General features: G+C 44.7%; 1 protein-coding gene across 8 annotated transcripts in view; it reads left to right on the top strand.

Annotated features, from left to right (window-relative positions):
• RBFOX2 (RNA binding fox-1 homolog 2) overlaps nt 1-26,090 on the top strand; it is a 170,540-nt gene that overhangs the window by 68,252 nt on the left and 76,198 nt on the right. The window contains exon 1 of one of the 8 annotated variants that reach the window (XM_058805414.1): nt 11,322-11,462. The exons of the other annotated variants lie outside the window; for them this stretch is intronic. Coding sequence (XP_058661397.1) covers nt 11,418-11,462 — 45 coding nt within the window. The 5' untranslated portion in view covers nt 11,322-11,417. Of the gene's footprint in view, nt 1-11,321; nt 11,463-26,090 lie in introns of those variants that run through there. 8 annotated transcript variants of the gene reach the window in all.

Here is a 26,090-nt window from a genome sequence, read left to right as displayed (position 1 = left end):
TTTTAAGATTCACAAAAGTTTCTCAGAAGCTGTCTAGTTCAGAGCAGTTGCAGGAGTGTGCCTGCTGTGCCCCTTCAGAGCTTGAAGTTGCTGCTTTTGCTTCATTACAATGTGAGCTTGAGATGCAGCTTAAGTATTGCCCTACTTTAACTCTGGCCTATGCATGAATCTCTAGCCTGAGTTAAGTGGTTCTTTTAAATTCATGCTAAGAGACCTGTAAAGCCACAGAGGCTGAAGGTTGAGTGCTGCTGATATCCCAGCTGATAATGCAGAGGGCTTGCAGTTAATTTTTGCTTTAGTAGCCCTGTTACCACAAAGTGAGAGTAGTCCCATTGCAGAGTAACTGGAGAGTTGTGCAGAGAACATGAGCCAAGTCTTTGGTGGAGATTTCTTGATAGTGAGAGAAGGCAGAGATAGGAGTTTTCATGGGAGCCAGGAAACCATCTATATGGCATGGTTTTGGGACAGACAATGCAGATAGTGTGGCAGATTAGGGTAAATGAACATGAGTGATTTATTTTTTTTTTTTTTTTTTTTTTTTTTTTTTTAGAGGTCACAGAGGAGCAGGTATCTTGATCAGGCAGATAGTGGAAGCAGAGCAAGCCCTCAGTGGTTGTTGTCTGGGGATTTCAGCTGCTGTGGCCTGTTTTAGAACTTTCTGGGAGTTGAAACTGGCCTGCATGAAAGGGCTATGGACTGAGCCATGTCAGCCTTTATTCTGTTCTTCTGGCTCTTGGGGAGAAGTGTGGGTGGCAGTTATCTTAAGTGCCCATGGCAGACCTCTGTGCCCATGTCCTGGGACTCTGTGTGAGAATAAAAAGATTTCCAGAATTTTTCTCTCTCCTGCTTTCTTAAAACTAGATAGGTTTCAAAAATCCCAGTCAAAATGTAGCTGTTTTCTGCCTTTTACTATTTTTGTCTTAGTCTGAGGCAGAAAGTGATGTGAAGACTACTTCTTGCCTCTGAGCTGGCATAGTCTTAACATACCTCTTTCTGTTCTCCACCACAGCCTTATACTTCTCTACTGAAAGCACTGGAGAAGGGACACAGCAATAACTAGCACCTCTGCCTCCAGATGAGTAATCCCTGGGGTCCTCCCCTACATTAAAGCATGACTTGCTGCTGTCACCATTCATTTAGCCTGTCTTGACTCTCCTCTTTCAGGGTAAACTGCATCATTTTTGCCAGACCTCAGCTTTGCATGCTATTTCTGGATCCCTTCTGTGCACTCAGCAAATGCACCAAACTCTTAACTGCAGCACTTCTGGTATTTTGCTCTTGAATTTCTTTTGAGTTGCCTGACTGGGATTTTTAATTTTTTTTTTTTTAACAGGAATGGGGGAAAAAACAGGATTCATCATCTAAAGCTGAGCAGGTGGGCAAGATTTTGAACTGAGGCCTGCAGAAATTAATGGACAGATGTAATTCTATCATGAAATTAGTTTTGCAGATTTATGCTGAAAGTATCATATTTTGTATATTACTGTGCTGGAGCTGTTTCCAGATGACTTCCTGAGATTTATTTGGTGACCTGCTGTTGTGGCAGCTAAAGGTCCTGCTTGCATGATGTTCTCCAATTCCTCAGTTCCTACCAGTAATACAGTCTCAAACTCAGCTATCACACATAGACAGTGCTGCCTGTTTATTTCTCTCTTACTTTAATTCAATTAAGAATTTTGTTTAGTATTTTTGATGTTTTTTGCCTCTTGCTTACACTGTTACGGGATGTGGGCAGCTGCTCTGCACCAAGCTGGGCAGGGAGTGCTTTGCTCCTGTGTTGGAACAGCAGAATGCTGTCCCAGGAAACCTTTCCCCCAAATTCTGCTTTTGTTTGTGTAGCTGGGAAGCCATACCACTCTAAAGTAGGGATAAATTTAAGTTCATACTAGCATAATTTATTGTGTGGCCACTCGTTAACTTGGAACAAGTACCTTATTCTATTTTGGTTTGTCACGTGGAGGCAATTTGATAAGCTGGGAGGCGAGCTGGGGAGGAAAGTCCATACCAAAACTGTCTCTGCTAGGAAGCAAGTGCTCAGCTAGATGAGTAAGACACACAGCCATGTTCTGAAATGCTCTGCAGTAGTTGATCATGTTCTCCCTTCACCTCAGGCAAAGGAGGGGCAGAACATGTTGGCTCAAACCCTTGTTGGAAGTGGCTTATCCCATGAGCCGTTTGCTGGGATAGATTGGGAATGCAGGTGGCATTTCCAGCAGCCCCACTTGGCCACTTGCTGGTGGCTCTGAGGTAATGGCAGAGCTGTGCTTACACTGCCTGGGAATCGTCAGTGTGGTCCAGCCCTAGTTTGTGATTCATTCAATTAAAAATACTTGGTGAGAGTATGTCTGATACTACCATCTGGTGACTTTTAATAATATTTATTCTTAGGAAGGTGGTTCTTTAATTAAGGAATTAACCTTAATTTTTGTAGGCTTAGCATAGATCTGAAGAAATGCTGAGACTTAAGCTGCTCTATTTCTAGAAGAGTCAAATCTTTCTTTTTCGGAACTCCTTGTTGTCCTCTTAAGGATCAACTGATTGAACTGCTGCTGCTTGTTAAGTGAAAAACCAGGTGGGACTGTGAGAGACAGAATGGGCAAAACTTTTCTCTGACTGGGGTTCTGGGACAGCTTCTGAAGTGAAGGAAAACTGCCTCCACTCTATTCTTTTTGCTTCCTCTTTGTCCACTGCCCCCAAAGGAATATTCAAAGGCAGTGTGGCTGTTGTGTAACGTCTAAACTACCAAGAGAAAACTCCTTGTCTTCTTTGATGTTGAAATTCTGCATCTGGACACCTTTTTGTTTTCTCATGTAACGAGCAAAAAGCATTTTGATGGACATGTAGCATTACCAAGATCAGTGCATATATAAGTGGTCCCTGAAGAAAGCTGTGGTATGATCACCTTCATTATCAAGTGTCTTAGCCCAGAAGTATACTTATTTGCTTCCTAAAGCAGTGCCAAGTATTTAGAATTCTCCTTGAAAGAAGGCCCAGACCTAAGACACAAATAATTTTTTTCTGGGAAGTCTGTGTATGCTTTCTTTTCCCCCTGTTACACTGATACCAAGCCTTTGGTAATAACTAAGGTGATGGATCCCACCTGGTTTTAGAAGCTTCTTTTGGACTTGCTGCATGTTATATTCAGGTATTCTGGAGTTGTCTCAAGATTTTATAATTGAAACATTTCTGTAATGCATGTAAAGCACTGGATTAGGGTGGAAAGGAAAGCTGAAGTCGTCGTCTTCTATATGCTGCTGGTGTATCAAGACTACTGGCAGGTTCATTTTGCAACTTAATCACTAATAGATTCTTGTGAGTTATTGTTCTTTTAAAGCTGCCTTGATGGGAGCCAGCTTGTTAGTGTCGTGAATAGAACCTCAGTTCTGGGAACACAGTCTTTTGACAGGGGATTTTTCAAACTTCAGATGAATGTTCATCGCTGCCTTACATTTTCCCTTTGTAGTAATTTCAGAGGTAGACTTTGGGCAATCTAACTCACCTGAATGAACTTCAGCTGCCAGACAAGGACTCAAGTTATCTGGGCAGGATCTGTACTTCCAAGAGTGTTTGTCTGACTCTCTTGACAGCTGTGACAGTGTAGGCTGGGCATTGGAAGAGTTTGGTTTCTGGTTGAAGAAGATCCAGGCTTGTGATTTCATGAGTCCCCATTTATACAGGTTTCTGGAGTTTGCTAATGTTACCATTCTACTGGATGGCTGTAAGAAAGCTGAACAAAATAAAAAGTGCCAATTGCCCAGCAGACAGAGGTCTTGCAATATGCTCCTTTAGCAGACTGACTTAGTATTATTGTTCTGCCTTCTTTCTCCATGTCCTTCCCTAAAGCAGAGTTTGTTGAGGCTTTGAAAATAAGCAGTAGTTAAGAAGTAATAACTTCTAATTCCGACCTGCTCTCCTCTTATGCTGTGTATTTGTAATTGTTTTTTAAAACTGTGCTAGTTTTCCAGTCTAGACAAACAATTAATATTTAACAGCTACGTGTAGATGATGCAGTGAAGACTCAAGGGCAGAAACAGGATGCAGGTATCTTATGTCCACAATTTAGTGTGTGTGTGGTTATGCCACTTTAGATTGGTTTCAGTACTATGGAACTTGGTTGGAGAGTGTTTAGAGTGGTAGTGGCACATGCAAACAAACTCTATCACTCTTAAGTATTAATTGCCTTGCAAGTGGAGAATGTGTGGCAGAAAAAGATGGAAAAGGGAGATCTCTGGCACTTGGAGGAGAAAAGACATGACCAGGAGCTATTTCAGAGCTCCAGTTTTATTCGGTACTATCTTTGGAATTTTTCTCTCTCCATTTTTTCTAATTGTGTGTTTTCTCCATGAGAACTGGATGTGTGATGACTGAAGTTCTGTTGTCTGCCTGGAGTATTTCTATGGCAGAAGCCGCGGGTATGATGGGGCAATCCTTGCTGCTTTACCTTTTTGCTCCTCTCTTTAGCTTTGGGTTCCTTGGGCCTTTTGCCAGGGGGCTTTTACTTTTCTTGGATTCAAAGTGTATTTTTGGTAATTTCATTTGTGCTAATGTGTTTTTGGACTATTAATCCTAATGAACATGAGGATTCAGTAGCACTAACTAATCAGATAGGGTTTCAGGCAAGAAATGGCTCCTATGGCTTTACCAACCCATTCAAATTCTTTCCTGTGATGTCCTTATTATGCTAATCCAACACACTTTGGTTTGCTGCTACTCCACATCCCCCAGTACTGCTGGTTTCATTTCTGCTTTAATGTATCTTGTTCCTGATCTGTGACATTTGCCTACTTAGTACGTTTCACTTGCCGAGAAGGCACTGGCTGGGTGCTGAGTTATTCACTCACCTGCACAGCTGATCCACCACCAAATCTTCTTGCTCTTGAGATCAGAACATCTATGTAAAACTGGCAGGTTTCTGAAACATGAGAAAAATCCGGTTTCTGCAGTCACCCATGTGTTGTCCTGTTTGCTTCTGCGTGCCATTTTGGAATATTGAGCTTTTCTGTGCGTGCTCTGCTTACATTTATGTCCTCCCCACTTGAATCTCTTATGATTCCAGGGTCAGAATAACACCTAGACCATAAGTAAGTTTTCTAGTCGTTGGTGATATTAAATCTGTGAAGAAAAAGGAAAATCACACAGCTCTTTGAAAACCATTGCATCCATTCCAGCAAACGAGCAATAATTGCAGTCCTAGAGAGAGGAATGGGAACTTGCCAGTATAAATTTTCACCTGGAGTGAGCACAAGCCACCTTTGTGCTCAGGGCATGGGACCTGCTTTGGTGCAAAATGAGAATCTCTTGCAGCTCTGTTGATGTAATCTTGGTGCTGTTTGTCTAACACTAGTATGAACTGGCTGAGCTGCTTGATCTATTTAGCTGCTATGGAAATCAGTGCATACCCAGCCAGAAAATGCATCCTTGCTTGCTGGCATGTTTCCTACATTTACATCAGTCTTTAAAAAGCAGAGACATATTGTAAGCTGTTCATCAGATCCCTGATGACCTAGTTTAGCAGATGTAGTGATTGGCTAATTGTTAAAGATGCCATTTTTGGTGGGTGAGAGGAAGAGCATCAGCCAGGCTTCTAGCGATGAAGAGTTAGATTCAGCAGAGGTAAGAGCCCTTTAGTGGGAGTAACTAGATAAGGCTTGGATTAATTTGTCTGGAGACCAGAAAATTATGCAAAAGATTTATAAATGTGGTTCATAAAATGAAACTGTTGGTGTAATTTCTTAGTAAAGATCAATGTAGGGTAATGGTTATGTATCATGGAAATATCTCAGATTCCATGCTGTATTGCTGTGTCCCCACAGTACCACAGTATTTTAGCAATTAAAAAAAAAAAAAAGTGTTAAATGTCTGGAACTTCTGTGGCTGCGCTTCAAGCATCATGAGAGTATGGCTATATTATGTTCTTATAGCTGTACTTGTAATTGTGACTTAGCATGCTTGCTATAAACAGTCTGAACAAAGCAGGCAAAGCAAAGCCCAGGGCTGTGGTCCTGGCATTTCCCAAAAATATTCCTCTGTCTCCAGACATCAAAGAGAGCACTGCATGTGAAGCAAAGTACTGAGTTTTGAGAACACAGGGAAAAACTTGTGTAATCTCCATGCCTTGCTTAGTACACAGAAAGGGGAAAATAAGGTAAATACAGCTACAGTTACATGTAAAAGAGTATCTCTAGAAAGAGTGATGGGTAGGTAGGAGCTGGAAAAAAAACAAAATTAAATGTTAATAAATATCAGCAGTAACTAGATGGGTGATAGTTGAGAGAGTTGGGAGCTGTGTGATCAATAAATGCAAACATCAGAGTGCCTTTATTTATTTTTTTTTTGTGTGGTTTTTTGGGTAGACTTCTGACATTTGAAATAACAAATAGAAGAACCAGAGCTACTGGTGCAGAACATGAAACTGGATATTATAGGGATAATATCAATCTGCAAGAATAGTAATCATGGCTTTAACATGCTTTCCAGATTATGTATGGTTCAGATAGGGTAGATGTAAAAGGTGATAGGCTGTATTGTATGCAGTAGACTGTAAAGAAGAAAGCAGAGTAATACTGATAATGTAGGATTTGTTTCTGGTCAAATTGATGTGGGGAAGAATGGTAAAAGAGGTTCCAGGGGAAGTACTGTGAGTCTGCTGTAATCCCTCATAGGATTGGATTCAGACAGAAATTTGAGGCTTGAAAATTATACCATTCCCGGTACCATTAGAGAGATAAATATTAGTATGAGAAACTTTATTTTTTCAGATACATCTTGGAGAACAAATGCTGTTAATATTTATCAGATCAAAAGATTTTGTCATGGTAGCATCATCACCTGTTGTTGGCACAGTTAGTGGATTATTGGTGCTATGAGTTTTACAGGAAAACAAGCTGTTTAGGAACCTCCATCTCCCCACCTTTGGATGGGATGATCATGATATAAGCTTTGATCCATGAAGCAATATATTTAATGAAGTCAATGCAGCCCTGAATGGTGTGGTTTGGGGTTGGTGGGCTTTTTTTTTGGTTGGTTGGGATGTTTTTTAATTTCTTTTTCAGAGGCACATTTGGGATACAAATTAGTGATAGTATATGTAAAGGAGAAAATCCTCTAGGAAGAAACTTTAGCCTAATTTTTAAAAGGTTGTTAGGTGAAAAAAGAAGCAAATTTACAAAAGAGAATTTATCAGCAGAGATTACTGTGCCTTTAAAATCAGTAGGGATGAAATAAGAACTGCCAAAAATCAGGCTGAATTAAACCTTAAAAGTGTTGCTAAGGAAATGGGTGACAGTTTCTCAAAATACAATTAGAGAGAAGGGAGGAGGTGGGGCCACTTAGTGTTGAGAATAGGGTTGTTAATGAGGATGCTCTTGTGGTCACAGAATTGAACCAGTCTTTGCTGTTTTGAGTTGATCTTGGGGGCAAGGGCAGTATTGCTAATGGGCATGAACCCACCATAGAAGCAACCACACTGGACATTTCAAAGACCTTAGTTAGGGCAGGTAGGCTGGGCTGGGAAGCAGGGGTGCCTGGGGAAGGGGGGTGCCTATTCCTGAGAGTGAAAGAACTGGTTCATGCAGTTGCAGATCTGATAGAAGTTTTAATCTATCAAATAGGAGTGCTGTCATATGTTTGGAGAACAGGAAGTAGAATTCCCACCTATTGCTGGTGGGGAATGATCTGAGTAAATACAGACCTAACCTCCGCTGCATGCTGGGACACAAATATTAATTAAAGGCTTGGATAAAAATAAAGAATGTGATAAAAGGCAGCACAAATCCATTAAAACTGGTTGTGCCTTATCAGTCTGTCTATTTTTAAGATAACCAGTTTTCTTACCTTGATAATGTGTGTTTTACATAGTGGGATGACGTCTCTTACTATAGACAGGTTCTACAGCATCTGATGTGGTGCTGCAGAGGAGAGTACTAATGAGACCAGAGAAGATGCAGTTTAGTGCTGGAAATGTGAAACAAAGCTGATGTTGTTCTGGGTGATGTCTTTAAAAATAAAGATGAGCACAGGCTAGATCAGGTGCAAGAGCATGCTTCTAGAGGTTGGGGAGTAGCCAGCCTGTCATGTGACAGAAGACTGGAACAGCTTCTTGTTTGGATGGTTAGAGAGGAAATACATGAGGAAGGTTAATTATAAGGGAAAAATAAAATACGGCTAAGCCATAGGACAGTACTGGCACAAGAACAAAGGAAACACAGAAGTTGCTCGGGAATAGCATTAAGCTGGAGAACACAAATCCCAGATATTCTAGAGCAGCCTTTTGGCTGGGGCAGTGTAGTTGTAAAACCCAGCTCTAAGATGCAGTGTGATAAATTTTATGAAAAGTTAAGATGATGTTGTGTGATAGCAGTTGATCTGATTCTGTGTGTCAGGAGATCTTTTCCACTCTTCATATTTCTGTAAATTTAAAATTATTCATAAATGTAAGCATCTGCAGGAACAAGGCTATGATTTTATAACAGTTACCTAACCTAACTGGTGTTACTGGAAATGCATGGGCATAGTAGGTTGCATGGTAATGTAGTTGGACTAATCCAGAAACAGAATTATGGAGTGCAGCGCCCTCTTATATTTGGCTAATATTTGTTGCAAGTCAGTGTGCAGTAGTAAACCAGCCCCAGTGGCCAGTCTTGCAGAAAATTCAGTAGTTTATTACTGGTCAGCAAAGTCCTGCTCTGTGCACCTTAGCACATATGATTTTAAACCAAGCTTTTGTCATTGAATTACCTGAGGGACACAAGAAGTGTGATGCTTTTTTACCAAAGTGTCACACGAATATCTTAGTGCTGGTTAAATCACAGTATTTAAGTTTGCATGAAAAACTTTAAAGCATGGCAGTTTTATTGGATCTGTAGTTAAAACAGCAGAGGAGCTTAGGTGATGCTCCCCTTTCTTGTTTTGTTTTGCCCATTTGATGGGTATTTATAGATAGGAAGATATTTGTTCTAGGATTTGGAAATGTTTTATTCCCCTGAGGCCTGGTTAGAAATGACAAGAACTGGATTGTGAAATAATGTAAGGTTTTTAACTTAGTTAGGGATTTGGTTTTAAAACCTGGGGCAGTAATATGAAGTAGCAAAAACAGGCTGTGGAAAAGTCTTCGGGTTTGTATAAATTAATGCCTTTTCATAAAAAGATTTTATTGGAGATACTAAATTGCTTGAGTGCATAGTAATGAGCTATGCAAAAGAATGAAGGGCAGGCACCTTTTGAACATGTAGTTACAGAAAAGAGAAGGAAATAAAAAAGTATTGGTCGTTCAGAGGAAACCAGATTCTATCTGTGCCCCCAGGCAGGGTATGCAGGGAGTGCTGAGAGGTAGCCAAAAAGCCCTCTGGTGAGGAAGTAGGGGCATAGTGGTGAGCCCCAGAAAGCTGTTTTGGGTCTCTTTGGGGTGAAATAAGTTGGCCAAAGGCAAAATGAGATGGAAGTTCATTGTGGGAGCCTCATCTTTTTTCCCCAGTGAAGAGATCTAGAAACATAGCTGCTTTCCCATTTATGAGCGACTAATTTCTTTGTCTGTGCAAATCTTCACACAGAAACAATGACTATAGAAACTTTTTAAAATTTATTTATTTATTTAAGATGTAGAAAATGTCATGCTTTATACTCCCCAAATTGGTCATGCTCCTTTTGTAAGGAAGGAGGGCCCTGTGCCTCTAGGACAGATGATGAGAGTGGGCGACAGCTGCTATGAGCACTCACCCAGCTCATAGCTGTCCTTTCCTGAGGCTCTCAGAGGGAAAGGGCAGTGGGAGCTGAGGATGAGCCAAGAGCTGTCCTGCTGGGCCCAGTGGGTTGGAGGGCTGTGGATTAGGCACCCCTTACCTGAATGAGAAAGCTTTGCACATGCAAATTGTACTAGATAATGATCCACACATTTAACTCATGAAGAAAAGTAAATCTCAAGTTTAACTCTTTCTGTGGGGGAGGAAATTGAGTGATAATAGAAAGGCAGCTGCCCTAGAGCTAGGCTGAGGGAGGCTGTTTAGTGGTGCACAGCAGCACTACAGAAAAGTTAAAGATTAGAAATGCAAAAAAATCCCCTGACTTTATGCATTTAAAACGGTGTGTGTAGGGGAAATTTGGCTAGTCCTTCTTGGGTTTGATCACTGTAGCATGTTTATTTTTGAAACCTCAGAGGGAGGGGTTTTTTCCCTGCTATCCTTTGGAAGAAGGTGGGAATCTTTTGTGGGCTTAGGCTGTTAACTCTTTGAGAACCCAGGTTTGGTCCAGTGTCCACCCATCACTACAAAAATCTTGGGGTGGTTTTTCTGTAGCAATGGGTGAAACCTCATGCAATTTGTTGTGGGAGGTCAGGCCCCCTTGGTGCTCCCCTGGCCACGGTATATCCTTTAGGAATCGGCAGCGGGCCCTCGGATGTCTGGTAACGTGGCTGGCATGTGAGGCTGCTGGAGTGAGCCTGCTGGCCAGGCAGCTCCCCATCTGTCCCTGTCGGTCAGGGAGCAGATTCCTCCTGGGGAATGAGGAGGGTGAGCTTCCTAAAATGGGCACAACAACTGGCCCTGCCCAGTCTTGCCCCCTTCTCCCTGCTGCTCACCATCCCATGTGACAGAGTTAATCCCCTCGCCGCCCCCAGTTTGACTGGAACAGCTGAGGGGGACAACCCACCGGCCCAGGGCTGGGGCAGTGGGGGCCATTGCAGGGCCCAGCTCCCCCCGCCAGCCTCGGTTCCGGCAGCTGTCCCTGCTTGCCTCAGCTAGGGAGGGAGGGAGAAGCGTTAAATGATATGGGCACATGCTCCCTTGTGAAAGAGATCCCTTCAGTTTGAGATATTAGTGTGGCTTCTCCCCTCTCCCTCCCTCCTTCCCTGACACCAAAGGGTTTTACTATGCTAATCCCAGCACCTGTCCCTGCAGAGGACAGCAAGAAGGGTATGGTGGTGGGGGAGGAACAGTCCCATATGTTTTTCCCTGTCCTGGATTGGGAGTGTTCCCTCTGACGCACCTAGAGCCCAGAACATATGCTCTTTTCAGATCCTAAATGCTGTTTGCTTCCTCCCATCCCTGGCAGCAGTGGCTGCGAAGATCCTGTGTCCCCCTCTTCCTGGCAGTTGCTCTGTTTGCTGCCTGGGAATCGCAGGACACTCCTCAGTCGAGGCTTGCAGGGCCGTTTTCAGTAGAGGATTTCTAATTTTAGGAGCCTCCACCGCCTATGGTTGAGCGCTGCCTTGCTGGATCCCAGAAGAGAGGGGCCGAGCTGTGCCGAGCCAGGCAGCTCCTTTTTATTTTCAGCTGAGCTAGTGTCAACCTGAGTGGCCCCAGAGGCCCGAGCCAAGCACTGCGCAGGGCTGCCAGAGTCCTTCCCATAAGGCTGAGAGACGGAGACTCGGATTTGAAGCTTCCAGTCCTGTGTCCATTTGGCCTTTAGCTGGAGGATCTTTGGCTATGTATGGTGTGTATTGTATGGATTACCAATACCCAGTCATCCAGGTAAGCAAAAGGATAGTGGTGACTTTAAGGAGTTTTGTTCTCTATGTTGTTTGGACAAAACTGGAGCTTACGTGCTTGTTTTGTAGAAGGACACTGCTTCCAAGCTGGGCTTCCTGTGTCCCAGGCCTCTGCCCAGATACTCTGCGGATGGCTTTGAATCTCCTGCACCTGAGCAGTACCATTTGATACTTTTTAACTCCAAGATTTGTCTTGTTTGAGACTTGTGTATTCTGGCTCACATTTCTTGCCTTTTTCTTTGATCATTTGTTTGTTTGTAGGGGATGTTGAACTGACAGCAGTGCTGTGCTCTGCAAACTGGCCTGTTGTTGTGTGTCTCACTGCGTTGTCGGGGCACATGTGACCTGTATGTGTGACTGCAGCCTGTCCCACAGGGGTGCTGAGCCACACCAAGCAGCTCCTCACCTATTCTCCTCCTCCCTCCTCCAAAATCACCCACAAAACCTCGGACAAAATCTCATTTGTCACATTTTTGCTTTTGGAGGTGCAGAGGGGATGTGTAGGGTGAAGGGAGCGGGTGGGTTGGAGCGCAGCACTCGGGGCTGGGTGCAGTCTGTATTGCAGCCTCTGCTGGGGAAGGGGGCTATATTTGGAGCACACGTGACATTTGCTGGCCAGTGTGTGCAGTCTTGGAGAAGACAGGCTGTGTGGGTCAGGCTCAAATACCTTTGGAGCCAAGTGAAAGATGATGTTCTCTAGGCAGTCCTTGGCTATTCAATGTCAGTACTCCATGTCCTTACAAGCACCAAGTTTATCCAGAAAATGTGAAATGTAGACTAGCAATTCAAGATTATCTACGGTGAGATACATCAGATAGCCACTAAATAGTATTTTGTTAGGTTACCTTGTATCGGGGGTTTTATTACCCAGATGAATAGAATCCACCAGCAGAAGTGTGTCTTTTGGTTGTTAAGATTTCTTCCTGATAAATTGGTTCTTTGCACTTGAAACTCTCTTTTTCTTCCCTCTGGCCTTGGTCCAGCTGGCAGGTTTGCTCCATCTAAACTTGAGCCAGCACAGAAATGCAGGTAATGGGATGTTAAAATTGAAGGCTATGCTTGCTTTCCACCCTTAGTAGCAAAGGGTGGTAAACAATATAGCCAAAAAAAGAAAAAAGGACAACATATCCTGAAACTTTCTGAAAGCAGTGTTTGTGGACTCCTCCTCTTTGTAGTTCCATAATTTCTATGAGTGTTAAACTAACCCAAGCATTTAAGAGTGTACATGTAGACTACTTAGTCAAACTAAAGGTTAGTTCTTCATCTGTGCTCTCATCAGTGTGATTTCAGTGGCCTTGTCCTTTGGCCTGCTGCATAAACATCCTTCTCCAGCTTCTTTTCCATTAGGATTTAAATGGTAGGAGCTAACCAGAAACCATCATGTACATCTCTGCAAACGCAGAAGAGAATATAAAAGTGTCACAGACATGCTCAGGTGGGAGCAAGGAACTTTGCCTGGCATGATGAGGATTATCAGCTGTGTCCGGGCACTGCCAAGACAGACTGGTTAAATTTGCCCATAGTTATTTAAAAATGTTACTTCTACAGCACAGTAACAAAGTTTTGATGCATTTATGTCCCTGATGTGTGAGAAACCGTAAGAACTCATAAATACTGGCATCTAGAGCTGCTCTGAATACGTTGCTTTTTGAATAAATGCAGTAAGTAGGAAGGGGTGATCTCATGGCTCTGAGCTGTGTGTTCTTCAGGCTTCCAGCCTTCAGCTCGGCTCTTGCTTCTCTGTTCTTTTCAGCAGCAAGATTTGCAGTTTGGGTTTTGGTTTTTCTTGGCAGAGGTTGGCAAACTGTCGTGGTAAATTCAGGAGTGGTTCCATGATTCTCATGTAGGAGAAGCTAAGTGAAGGTCCACCAAATTACTCTGCATGGCCATGACACAACATCTGGACCCCTGTGCCTCAGTGAGGAAAGATGAATTGCACAGATCCACCAATTTTGTGTAGGCCTTGTCTGTTATCAGACATTGCTCCTGGCCTCCAGTGAGACAGCAAAGATCTCAAGTGTCGCCACATCTGGTCATGTTGCATGGTGTGTTTTTAGCTTTTGAAACTCTGTAGCAGATATTCACTGCAGCAGTGAGAACTCTTGCAGGTTTGTGTTTCTTGTTGCCTGAACACATTTACTGAAAATTGGGTGTTTTTTCTGGCTCAACAGGAGCAAAGGTGAATATATTCCAAGCATGGGGAAGAAGATGATTGGAGATTAAAGAGGGGTACCAGGGATACCAGCAGCACATCACACTGTAGGGAATTCCCACTCTGCTGGCACATGAGCAAGGCAGATGTACCAACTAGGTGGTGGAGGCAGTGCAAGGGAAGGTTCAGTGCATTGTTGGGCATCTCATTTTCCTTAGAAGACTCTTTCTGATGGAGGTTCCTCAGGTGAAGGCCAAAATGGAGTAGAAATGGTGCTATTCTGGTTAACAGTAGTGGGATGATGTCCAGGAGGTCTACAGTGCTACAGCCCTAGATCTAGGACAAGAAGGTGCTACCTCATGGCACAGACAAGACCAAGTGAACACAACAGTTAAAGTACTTAAGTGGAGAGAATAAGGAGATTATCCTGAGTTATTTGCAGAGGTCTGATGAATGAGATGCACAATACTGAAACCTGGTGCTTTGTCATGTCAAAGGTTTAAGGAGGTCACTGTGTTTTTTGCTGTTTTTTTACACTTGACCTAGAACTGTGCTCCAGAATCTCAGATTTGTAATGGAGGGAGGAGAAACCAAATCCACTACTTTCCCTGGTTTTGCAACATTGCGTGTAAATATTGTAACTTGCAAGTTACCATGAGATAACACAGAAAAACGTGGACTCTGACTCAGAGACCTGTAGGCTGCAGTCATGGAGGCTGGCTCTCTCCCAGAGGATCCCACACCATGGTTTGGTTGTGTTGGGTGGCTGGCCCATGACTCTCTGCCTCTGTGTGCTGGTAGCATGTAAGGAAGGGCTTCTGGTGTCTTGGTCTCCTGCTTTTCACAACAGAGGAGAGACTGGTTTGTGACACATGCTCCTGCTGGCCTGCTGAATGAGGAGATTATGGGCAAGAGGAGGAAAGGAAGAAGGGAGGGAGCCAGAGGTCAGTTTGCAGCGAGTGAAATTGGGAAACTAAAAAGCATCGTGGTCAGCATGGGCTGCCTGGAGGGCAGTGCTGTAGCAGAAGCCCATGAAGCAAAACCACTGGGCTTTTTTTTTTTTCTCCCATGTAAATCATAACTGGGCATATTTATGCAAAGAACACATGGGGATTCAAGGTGTTACTGCACTGTAATTTAGCAAAAAAAAAGCAGCTAAAGCCTTGGGAGTCTCTTGAGTACCAGGTGTCAAGAAGAGATACATCAGAAGCGCAACTTGCCTGAGCTGGTTTTATCTCTGCGTCATGAACACTGGAGCATCAGTATAGTCTTCTTGTCTAACTGTGGGATTGGCAGACCTGCGCTCAGCCCTGTCCGTGGGTTTCCATGGGTGCAGTGTTGGGAAAAATCAATCTGAGCATCTCAGATCCTGTCTGGCAAATGGGGTAGCAGTGTATCACTCTGTTTTACGGGGTTGCTGAGAGAACAGATGCTGTCAACCGTGGCGTGCTCAGGTGCTCAGGGCCAGATGCTTGCTGAAGATAAATGGGAGGGAAAAAAGCAAGCTGGGAAGGAGTCCAGCGGTCTCCAGGTTTTATGATGATAGAAATGCAGATCCTGGCACGGATACTGCTTCCGGTTCAGCCAACACACCGTGTAACCCACGCGTTCTCCCTTTTGTGGCAGAAGGGAGGTCTGTGCAAAACTGACAGCTATCTCTCCAGCATCCTCCAGCCGGGAGATGCTTTCTCCTGCCTGCTGAGGTGCAGGCGGGGGAGGCCTGGGGCGCTGGGAATGGTAGGTGCGGAGCAGCTCGGGCCGGCCGTGAGGTTCTGCCGGCCGGGACCGGCGCTGCACGGGTCCGCCACCTTCGCTTTTGTTTGCAGCTCGCGTTTGCGCCTCCGCCGAGCCTGCCGGTTCCCGGGGAGCCGTGGGGAGTCCCGGCGGGCGGGCGAGGGAGCGCCTGGCTGGGGCGGGGGCTGGCCGGGCCGTGCCGAGCCCAGCCGGGCGGGGCGAGGCGGGGCGCGGCGGGGGCGGCCCCGGCTCGCATTAATTACCTTCGGCATTCGGGGCGGTGCTTCCCGCAGCCATCTGGCTGAGCCGGGGGGGCGGCAGGGGGGGAGGGAGGGGGAAGAAGGGGAGGAACACGAGAGAAGAAAGAGAGGAAAAAGGGCTCGGGGAGCACCGCGCCGGCGAGGCAGCGCAGCGCAGGCAGCCGCCGCCGCCCGCCTCCACGGGGCTGCTGCTTTTTTATTTCGTTTTATTTCTTTTCTCTTTTTTGTAAATTTTCCCTCTCCCGTGCGGCCGGCCTCCCCCATTTTGGTTTATGGAGAAAAAGAAAATGGTAACTCAGGTAAGGGTGGCGGGAGGGCCGGGCTCCGGCGGCTGCCCGCCCGGCTTTGTCTGGGCGGGGAGCGGGGCGCCCGGAGCGGTGCGGGAGGGAGCCCCGCCGCGCCGGGCACCCGCGGTGGGAGCTCTGGGGAAGGGGCTCCTGCGATCCCCCTGCCCGGAGCAGCCTCGCAGTGCCCTCTAGAGAGAGCGGTGCGCGAGGGGCACGGCTTGCCCCTGCTTCGAGTTTGGCTAAACCCGCCTTTGAACGGCCGATCGCGAAGGTGTACGGCTTCCCCGGCGCTGCTCCATCCGGCTGCCGGTCACGGCGGGGGCCGGGAAGCCCTTGTAGGTAGCTGTAGGCGTGGGGCTGCCCGTGTCTTCCCGGGGGAAAGCGGCTGACGTTTCCTGAGGAGCGCGCTCAGCTGCCAGGGCCATCGCGCATCCACCGCAAAGGGGTTTCGTCGGACAGTGCTCGCCTTTTAAGGCTACTGTATGCTTTTGGATTTTGAATTTTTTTTTTTTTTTCCTGGCATGGCATATGCAACTCGCCACCGGAGGGAGGGGGCAAAGGGAGGGAGGAGTAGGAAAGCGGCATCGTGGAGCTGGAATCCTTTGGAGTTAGGCATTATATAATGTCCCTGCAGTGCCTTGCAGAGCTGGAAACCTTTGGGGGATATTCCCAAAGGGGGTGGAGGGAAAGACTCTCAGAAGGAACTTTTCTTCAAATCTGGGTTTCACAAGTGCTTTTTTTCTGTACAGCTTTGCAAGTCTTCAGAATAGATGCATACTGCCCTTTTGGCTTTCCTTAGCTCTGGCTGAAGCCCCCGTCACTAGCTGCTGCTGAGATCCGCATGTCCCACTACAAGGGTCATCTCTTTCACGGGTGCCTAACTCAGAATGAATCTGCTGGGAGAAGTAGCACCCACTTTGACCCTTTCCCTCTCTCATCTCACATTGATTGTCAGTGGCTGAAAAATAGGTCTCTGTCCACTCTAAAGGTATCTTCCCAGGCTCCCAAGCCCCACCTTCTGCTTCTGCTGTTTAGTCCCTTCCATTAGAGAGTCCTTTTTATCTGGACCGAGGCTTTCTGTTCTGAGACAGATGAGCTCTGCAGAAATCTCGTGGGGCTTTCTGTACCTATATTTAGTTTAGCAAGTGATGCTGGAAAGCTGTGTCTCTGCAGTCAGCGTCCATTTGCGTTTTGCTGTGTGCTGAGTGTGCCTGGTCGGATGGAGGTGTGTGCCCTTAAGCTGCAGGTGTGCACATTTCAGAGAGTTGTTCTGCACAGCCTTGTGTAGCAATGTGCTTTCAGCCACAGCTGTCATGCTCGGAGCCCATGTCTGTGCAGTGCAGTCACCAGGACCCAGGCTTGGGGATGTGCAGAGCTGGGAAGGATGAGATTCTCCTGGAGCACTGGCTGAAACAGGGGAGGGTATAAACTCATTTAAAGGTTTAGGATAACCTAATAGACTCCAGGGAAATCTGTCTTCCACAGAAACTCTTAATTTATTGACGTGGGGAAGGAGGTATCAAGACTGTGTGTTATTGTACTGTTTGACCTTGAATTACGATTGTCTTAAGAGTATGTGCTATTTAGTATAGGTTTTCAGGATTTGCATTGTGTATTTACATGCTGAGATGCTGGAGAAGATGCATATTAAAAAAACAGTAGGAGAGGAGAACTCGGACTGTGTTTCAGTTGGGGATCCAGATGAACGGTGGGTAGCCCTTGTACACAGAGTTGAGGAAGACAGCACAGGTGAATTCAGCTCTAGCAGAGTGCTGCCTTCTCTCAGGGGAATCATTTGGCTGCTAGTCTGGTCCTTAGCAGTCACTGCAGGTTTGGCCAAGTGTGGGGCTGATGGAGCACAGCACATTCAAGACAATATCCCCAGCCACATTATTCTTATTCGGCAGTTTTGTTTGAAGCAGTGGAGTGCCATTACTTAAACCTGTGAACTTGCTTCCTTGGGGCTCTGTCTCATTTATGAAAAATAAATATTATTGGTATGGTAAGCTGGTAATTGGCACTGAATGAATTCAGCATTGCTACAGTCTTGCTCTGTTTAGTTCAGTCTCTAGAAAACATTGCCTACCTGGTCTGAGTTCTCTTGCACTGTAAGGAGCAAGCTTGCTGTCTTCCTTGGAGATCTGGGAGACGAGCTTCTGCATAGGCATGACAAGCTGATAGAACAGAATAAATAAGAGTGTGGAGTGACAAGACTAGAAACAGCGATATAAAGAAATGGGAGATGCTGGAAAGTAGAAATATGCTTGAAAAAGAGGAAACAAAAATTGCTAATGAGAGTAAGAGCTCAGATTCATTAATAGATAGTACCTTAGCCTTATACCCCTTAATCCTAAATCAGTGAAAATGAGTGTTAAACGAGGCCCAGTACATTATGTACTAATTGCAGATAAAAGAGAGAGTCTTCTGTGGATGGGCATTATATGCTAAAAGGCTTTTTCTCTGTGTGGTGCATGCTGAGGTTGCTGGCTTGTGTGGAGCACAAAGCCCTCCCTTTCTTGGACAGCCCAGTGCCTTGCTGGCGTTTTCCTCCAAATCTGTTTCCCATCAGGGCTGGGAGAGGGGGAAGGTGTCGAGCATCTCAGAGAGCGGGGAGGGAGCTGCTGCCTCCTTAAGGGGTCCCCCCAGCCCATGTGGCAGCCGGCAGTGCTGGGAGTGTGTGTGTCTTTGTAATGAATCCCCCCGCCATTGTCTGCTCCCCTCCCTGCTCTCAGCGATGGAACCTTTCACCTGGGCTGCTGCCCGCTGGCGGGCCTTCTTCCAAGATAGGAGGAGGAGGAGGAGGAAGGGCTGCTTGTGGTAATTAAAGCCAGACCTTGACGAACTGCTATTTTCTGACCTCAGCACCCCTTTTTCCTTCTTTATCTGTCTTGAGTTCCCAGCTTTTGATGTGGGTGTAAGCAGAAACATCAGAAAGTCTGCTTTTGTGCAGCTGTAGGATCACCAGTCTCCATTTTGTGGCACCATTTGAAGCATCTTTGCTGCCCTGCCTGCCAGCATGCCCCCTCTTGTCCCCCCCAGCACCCCTTGGAGGCTCCAGCCAGTGCCGTTTATCTTGGCACGTGTTTGACTTGCTACACTCTGCCCAGGGCTCAGGGAGGTGATGGCGTTTGTGGCTTTGAGACTAATTTATGTCCTTGTTAAAATGAACCAGCAAGCAGTCTCATTTTTTCCAGAGGTTTTCTTCCCTTTCCCTTCCCCCTTCTATAACCCTTTCCTTCCCAGACCCTGTGTGTAGCTGTGAGACAACTTGTGCAGCCAAAAGTTGCTTGCTTAGTCAGTGATTTGTTTTTTTAAATTAAGAAAACCCAACAATTGCAGTGCTCCTTAAATGGAGATCTTATTTAAATCAGAGCAGTGGCTGACTCATTAAAGGCTGCTCTGTCTCCTTTTCGTTCCTCTGCCTCATTCCCTTTCCCTGTCTTTCTCTGCTTCCCATTACAGTAATAGTGTGATAAAACAGATCTTTCTGTTCCATGTTGGGATCATGCAGGCGTGTGTAGTTGAGGAGGGGAGACAGGAGATGGGGAACCCTGTCACGACAGCCACCTTGTGCTAGCTAAAAATGTACAATGCATCCCATTATAGGAGACCATCCTCCTTTGTCTGAACTGTCTGCGAGGGAGACTGAGTCCCAGAACAGTCTCCCCCTCCCGTCCCCTTACGGCTCCTTTAGGTTCTGTTCTCCTCCAGGCAAGCTGGATGCTGCAGAATTCCCCTGCTCCTTTAAAAGAAAGAATTAAGAAAGAAAAGCTTTATCTGTGTGTAGTAGAAGGCCCCCCTTTTTTCCTCTTGGACTTCTGTTAGGACCTACCATTATTTCCCTGTCCCTTTTCCCTGCTTTGAGGATTGCATGTTCCTTTCCTTTCAGTTCAGTTGTTCTTGCTGCTTGCTGTGTGCTTTGGTGTTATCTTGCAAACTTGCATGAGCTGTGTGAAGGGAATCGCTCTCTTCTCTGTCCGTGGACTTTTGCTCTTCCCCTTTCTTTGCTGTTCAAGAAATGGTGCTTGTTTACATGGTATCTGACTCCGTGCCTATGCCTGTCCCCTAGCTTTTCATTCCCTTCTGCTGTATATCTTAGGACTTCTCCTTAGTGGTGCAAGACACCATGTCAGCATCAGAGATTTGTGTGAGAGAAATCCTGTCCAATCACTTTTCCAGGAGACTATCCCTTGGGAATGCAAAGATTAATCTGCATCTCACTTTCCCCGATATTAGGACATAGTTGCTTGAGGTGGGGCTATGGGTTGTGTTTGTAACTGCTGTTATACTTGGAGATTTAACTGCTGGTTGAGAAGGGCTTACTCTTAAGGGCCTAAAAGTCAGTGGGGCCTGTCAAAACCTGTTTTTTTAGTATTTCTCTCTTTGCCTCCTGTGCTGAGCACTTTGAGATGCATTGGAGTAGAAGTAAACCACTGCAGGTGTTTGTAGACCTGCATTGGAATGGCAGAAGCTTTATTCAACATTTCCTAGGCAGGATGGAGAAAAGCAACTTGATACAGCACTGCCATTTCCTTGAGTCCCTGTCCTAGAAATAACCTCGCTGCTCCCTAGTGCATTTCTTCTGCAGGTGACTAGGTGGTTATCCCCGGGAATTGAGAAATGAGGATGCCTAAGTTGTCTGTGATATTTGATTGCCAAGGCTGTGTAAATTTAACATACCGTTTTAATTGTATTTTAAGAACTATTAATTTATGGAGTATCTGGATCAGTAAAGAGGTTGTAGTGAGCTACCAAAAATTACAAAAGTTCAAGGTTGCAAAAACGGCAGGCTCTTAAAACCAGCAACATCTTTCCCTTCAGGTTATTAATTCATGATGGCTCCATTGCATTTAATTAGTATTGAGCAGCCTTCTACTATAAAATTCTAGCACCAGTGCAAAAGGGGTCTGCAATGGGTGTCTCTGTGTGTGATGTTTTTTAGACATGTGGATTCTGGTCTTACTGACTGCTTCAGGTAAAATGCTCCCTGTTCCTGTTTTAGATCCATTTCCAGCAAATGGTGTGTGCAGTTGGCTACCCCTTTGCAATGAGTTCTTTACCTCCCAGCTGCAGAGTCACAGACTTGACTAACAGGCATTCCTTGGAGGTCTGAGTATCAGGGAGGAGATGGTTAATTTGCCTCAGTCTTCTTTTAAATGGAATACTATTTAAAAGGATGTAGTCAGTATTCTTTCTATCAGACATGTTCTCTGGAATCAGAGTAGAGAAATGTTAATTTTCCTACCAAAAGTATTTTGGTATGCTCCTGTAGAGTCACTTATGATCCTCTGCTATGTAGGATGGTTTTTTGCTGTGCTGTTGGAAGCTGTGCTGTGACCAATGAGGGCAGGAGATGTATAGACTGATTTTGTAGGGTTCATAGAAACCAGAGTAATTAATGCTCAACTGTAAGCTTTTGGAAAAAATAGTGTGTTTTGCCTGCATAAAAGAAGATAAAACAAATGCTGTTCAACAGTGTGCTTTACTTAATACCTGATCTTTTTTTTTCTCTGCAGAACTGTTCATTAAGCAATATTATTCTTAAACTGAATTGAGAATGATCAAGATGGTAATGGGGAGGCATTTCAATCACATGGCATTTCTGTATTTTAAATTGGGAAAGAAACCTTCATTTGTTCTCTTTATTTCTGTGGCTATTTATGATAGTCTTTAATCACATGTTTGTATGCTTTTTTTTTCTGCAAGAAAGAAAAGAAAAAACAGACAACCCTCTAACTGTCCCCACCAGCTTCAGTATATGTGGCACCATGATGACCCCTGCAAGTTACCAGTGGCAGAGTTGGCCGTCCCAGATACAGCCCACAGACCTCTGCCACTTTGACTGACTATGTAATTAGCTGTCATTTTCTGTGCAGACCAGCTTGGTCTGTGTTTGCCACTTGGTTTTGTGTATTTGCTGACAGCAGAGAAATGGTGACGTTTTGCAATATTAGGCTCTGGTTTAGGCTTTGGGGGTCTACACTGGTATGCACATTTTGCCCTCTCTTCCACCCCTGTGTGACCTCTCCTGTCTCACCTCTCCCCTTCATCACTGGAGGACAGATGGTTGCTTCTTCCTCTCACCCTCTCCCCAAGATCCCTGGTCAGTAGCTTGTCCCATACAAGCCATACCATATCCATACTCTCCCAGCCTCCATTCCTCTCCAGTTATGTGCCCTCCTGTTTTGCCAGACGACTACTTTACTTTGATCCCTTCAGTTCCTTCTCAGCTGATTTTTAGACCTGCTAATTCTTTGCTTTTCTTCCTTCTCCTCCTTGTCCTCACTATATTCTCCTTGTCATAGGCTTTTTTAACTCTCCACCCACTCCCTTCATTCCTCATTTAGTTTGCCTTTTCTGTTCCTATTGCAGTCATACTTGTCTGTTCTGTCTCTTTGCTCCCTGTCACTGCCTGTGCTGATAGTGCTCAGGCTTCTTGTCTCAATTTAATTTTCTCCTGCTGTATTTACAGGTCTGTTTCTTGGTTTTTTTGGATTTGAAGTGGGTAACTGCTCCTTGATGTTACATCATCCCTGCAAAGGAGATGGTGCAAAGTACTGGAGGTGGATAATTTCCCTGCTGTCAGTGATCTCCAGACCTAGATCTGACCTGGCTAGTCTCTCCTGTGAAGCTGAGGATGATGTCCAAATGAGAGCATAAAATCACAGACCATGGGGTGCAAGGGGCACTACCAGCCACCCATAAGAGCATCTCTGTTTCCCGTTAGAATAAACAGTATCTAAACTATTCCTGATGACAAGTAACCTGCCTTAAAAGTATTTGCAATGTCACTGCTGGCCTTTCTGAGCATTGCTAAGTCTTTCTCTAACATAAAGCTTGTTGCCACCATTTGTTCTTTCTGTGAGAAATATAAAGAAGGGATTGGTTCTTTAATTTCTGGCAGGTTTTGCATACTGTTACTTCTTTCTTTTCTGTGTTCTAGCCTTTTTTGACCATTGCATATAGCTTTACTGGGAGATTGATTAAATGTAAGACAGCCACTGTAATTTTCCGTACTTTTGTTATAATGTTGGTCAGATTTTGGTGATCTAAGTATAGATTCCTGAAATGCGAATTTTTGTGTAAGTAATAAGTTCTCCTAGACTTTTCAAAGCATATGTGGTGGTTTCCTCCTCTCTTAATCATAAACAAGACAAAATATGCCTCCTACTTTTTTCTTGGGTTGGGTTGCTATGGCTTAAGTAACAAAAGAAGTCACCAACTCCAAAATCATTTGCAGATAGCATGAAAAAAAAATCAGTTTGAATGGTATCTTGGAATTTTAACAACTGAACATTGGGTCCTACAATGGGAAGTAAACAGCCTGGCTTTACCAGCCCTGCCTGTAATGGAGATTTTTACCCCAAGTAGTCTCTAAATACCTAACTGGAATTGCACTCCAAGTAGCCTGTAATCTGAGGGTGCATGGATACACCAAAAATGTCCAAGTAATTGCAAGGGTAATCTTTCTAGCTTCTGAAGTCTGCCCTCAGGCTTGGAGTCTTGAGTATGGTTAAAACCCTCTGAACTGTCCTCCCGGTTATCCTGCTTAAAATTCATAGTGTCTGCAGTTGAGGTCCTGTGGAGTTTAGGATTTCTGTGTGCTGTATATAAGTCCTGTCTCCATGAGTTACCTGACTTGGAGGGCATATTTGACTTTCAGATAATTGCTTTTGATTAGCCAAGATGTAGATAATCAGAGTTTGACCTACGCAATGCATAGACCATCATTCACCTCTTGGGTCTCACTGAAGCTTCTTATCTAGGCCTATGCTTTCCCTCCAGTCTTTATAGCAAAACCTGCTTTGAATTACTTTAAAAGATTGATTTAAAAATGCCTTGGAGAGGAGTTTGGATTTCTTAGATAGTACTAGTCCTCCTTTGTCTGGTATACCCTCCATGAAGAGTGAAACCATTAATTTGATTTGTTGTTCTTTGTAGCTTTTCTCATTTTTGCTATGGCATCATATGAAAAGAGGTTATCAAAACTGAACAATTATGCAAAGTACTTCAGAATATTAGAGAGCAGGAGTATGAAAGTCTTTTGTTTTTGCAGTGTGTGTTCCTTCCTGCTTTATAAAATGTGTTGAGATAAATAGGGCAGCAAGTGAAAGGATTTCAGTTTCAACAGGCATAGTTTTAAATCTGTCTAAACTTAAAAAGGATCCTTCCAGCCTGAATCAGGAGGTATAGGAGGAATAGCATGTTAATTTGGTGAAATTAGTGAATTAATCAATTTGTTGGCTGACTATAAGATATTGTGCTGTGTTAGCTTTGCTTTGTGCTCAAATATTTAATGCAGATTTGTTTGCTTTAACTTTCTCTTTTGCCTTTCTTTGTGCGTGATGCTATTTAACGTTGCTACATTGGCTTTGCAAATCCTTTCTCAGGTCTGTTTCCACCCTGTTCCAGGATGAAGCATTCTATCTTGAAGCAGTGGGAAAGGGAGGCAAAGTAGTTCCAGGAGTCCCTTTTATATGAGTTTGGTTGGGGAGGTGTAAATACTTTTTCAGAGTCATGTTAGACTGTATGATGGAGCTAGTCTGTGGGATAGAGTGTAGTATGGTGAGATAGAGGAATGAGGAAGGTGGTGACTGAAGGCTGTGGTGAGAACTTTGGACAGTTCCTTGCTCCGTGTGTCCTTCACAGGGACATGGGTGACAGACTGTGAATACACCAAGTGTGACTGATGAGGTGCTGTAGTCAAGGAGGGGCTCACTCTCTTAGTGGCGGAAAGAATTTAGGTCATCCAAAGCCAGTTGCAAATCTTCATCCTAAGAGAATTTTTGTGAGGGACTCTAGCCCTTCAAAGCCTCTTTTGATCAAAATGCTGCAAGGGTGTGAGAGTGAATTTATCTGGGAACATGGACTTCTGAAGGGTGAAAAAAATACTCTGGAGATCTCAGTGCTTCATCAGAGAGCGAAACTTGTGAATACTTTTTCTTATTCAATGAGATGAATCTAAATTGGGTTTAAGCAGATTAAAGGTCCATGATCCTTGTTCTCCATCGAGTCTGAAACTGTAGCTTTGAGCAGCCTGATGGTGACTTTGGCCCTAGACAAAATGAAGGTCTTCTAACAAGCCCTGCTGTGAGGAGGTGAGAAAGGTGGTGACTTCACTGTCCCTTTCAGCTCAACTGTGATTTCTCAGGAACATTTTTTGGTTTTTGTTAGGAGTACTCTTAATTGGTTTTGACAGTGAGCTGCAGGAGTTACTGCAAACGTTGCACAGAAGTCAGGAGAAAGCTGCACTGAAGGGTGCAGACCCGAATGTCTCTGTTCAGATCTGTGCCTGCCTGACCCTCCTGCCTGCCAGCTCCAAGCCTCCCTGCCTGATCAGTGGCTGGGTCCTGCTTAGCAGCTGACATGGCCAAGAACACATCTCCCAAACAGACCTCTTCTTAAAGCAGAACTGTATAGAGAGCCAGTGGCTTTTTTTTTTTTTTTTTCCAGTGGGTGGGTAGGAAACTTTGAGCTGTGTTATTTGTAACACAGAGAAGAAGAATAGCTAGAACTGAGTAATAGGAATTTGCTAATGTTTTGGAAGAGCATACAGGAAGATGAATTTCATTCTTCTAGGGCATTTGTAGAGGGCTGCAGTGGCTTTCAAAAGTGTAGTAGGCCTCTAGGTTAGCTGTGAGGCTCTGTGTGTCACTACATAATTATTCTGAGATCCAGTGACATGGTTTAAATGCAGAGTTGTGATGAGCCTCCTGGCTACTGTTCAGACAATCCTAGCAGAGGAGTGTTCCTGTAGCCAATCATAAAACCTTGAAATCATAGGATGATTTGGGTTGGAAGGGATCTTTAAAGGTTATCTAGTCCAACCCCTCTGAAATGAGCAGGGACATCTTCAAGAGTTCAGCTGTGAAGTGGTTCAGGAATTGCCTTCAGCTGTGTCTGTCCCAAATTTCTGCCAGGGGATTACTGTGCCCGTGTGAGCTGCTCCTGTGCCCTCATGTGAGGTCAGCTGTGGTGGCCCTGCTCTTGCAGAAGTGCATGGAGGTGAATCTGTTGATTAGGTGTGATGATGGTAGTACCCAGCAGAAGCAGAGCACCAAACCTTTTCCTTTATGATCATCAACCATGGCTGTAAAAGTGGTCCTTGTGCCCTGTGGTGCCAAATACTGAAATTCTGAAAAGGCTTTATGTCCTAGACATGCAAGAGGAAGCTATAA

The sequence above is a fragment of the Ammospiza caudacuta genome, chromosome 5, assembly GCF_027887145.1.
Source record: "Ammospiza caudacuta isolate bAmmCau1 chromosome 5, bAmmCau1.pri, whole genome shotgun sequence".
Lineage (NCBI taxonomy): Eukaryota > Metazoa > Chordata > Aves > Passeriformes > Passerellidae > Ammospiza > Ammospiza caudacuta.
Note: the sequence above shows the minus strand (reverse complement) of the source record. Positions and strands in the feature narration are given on the sequence as shown.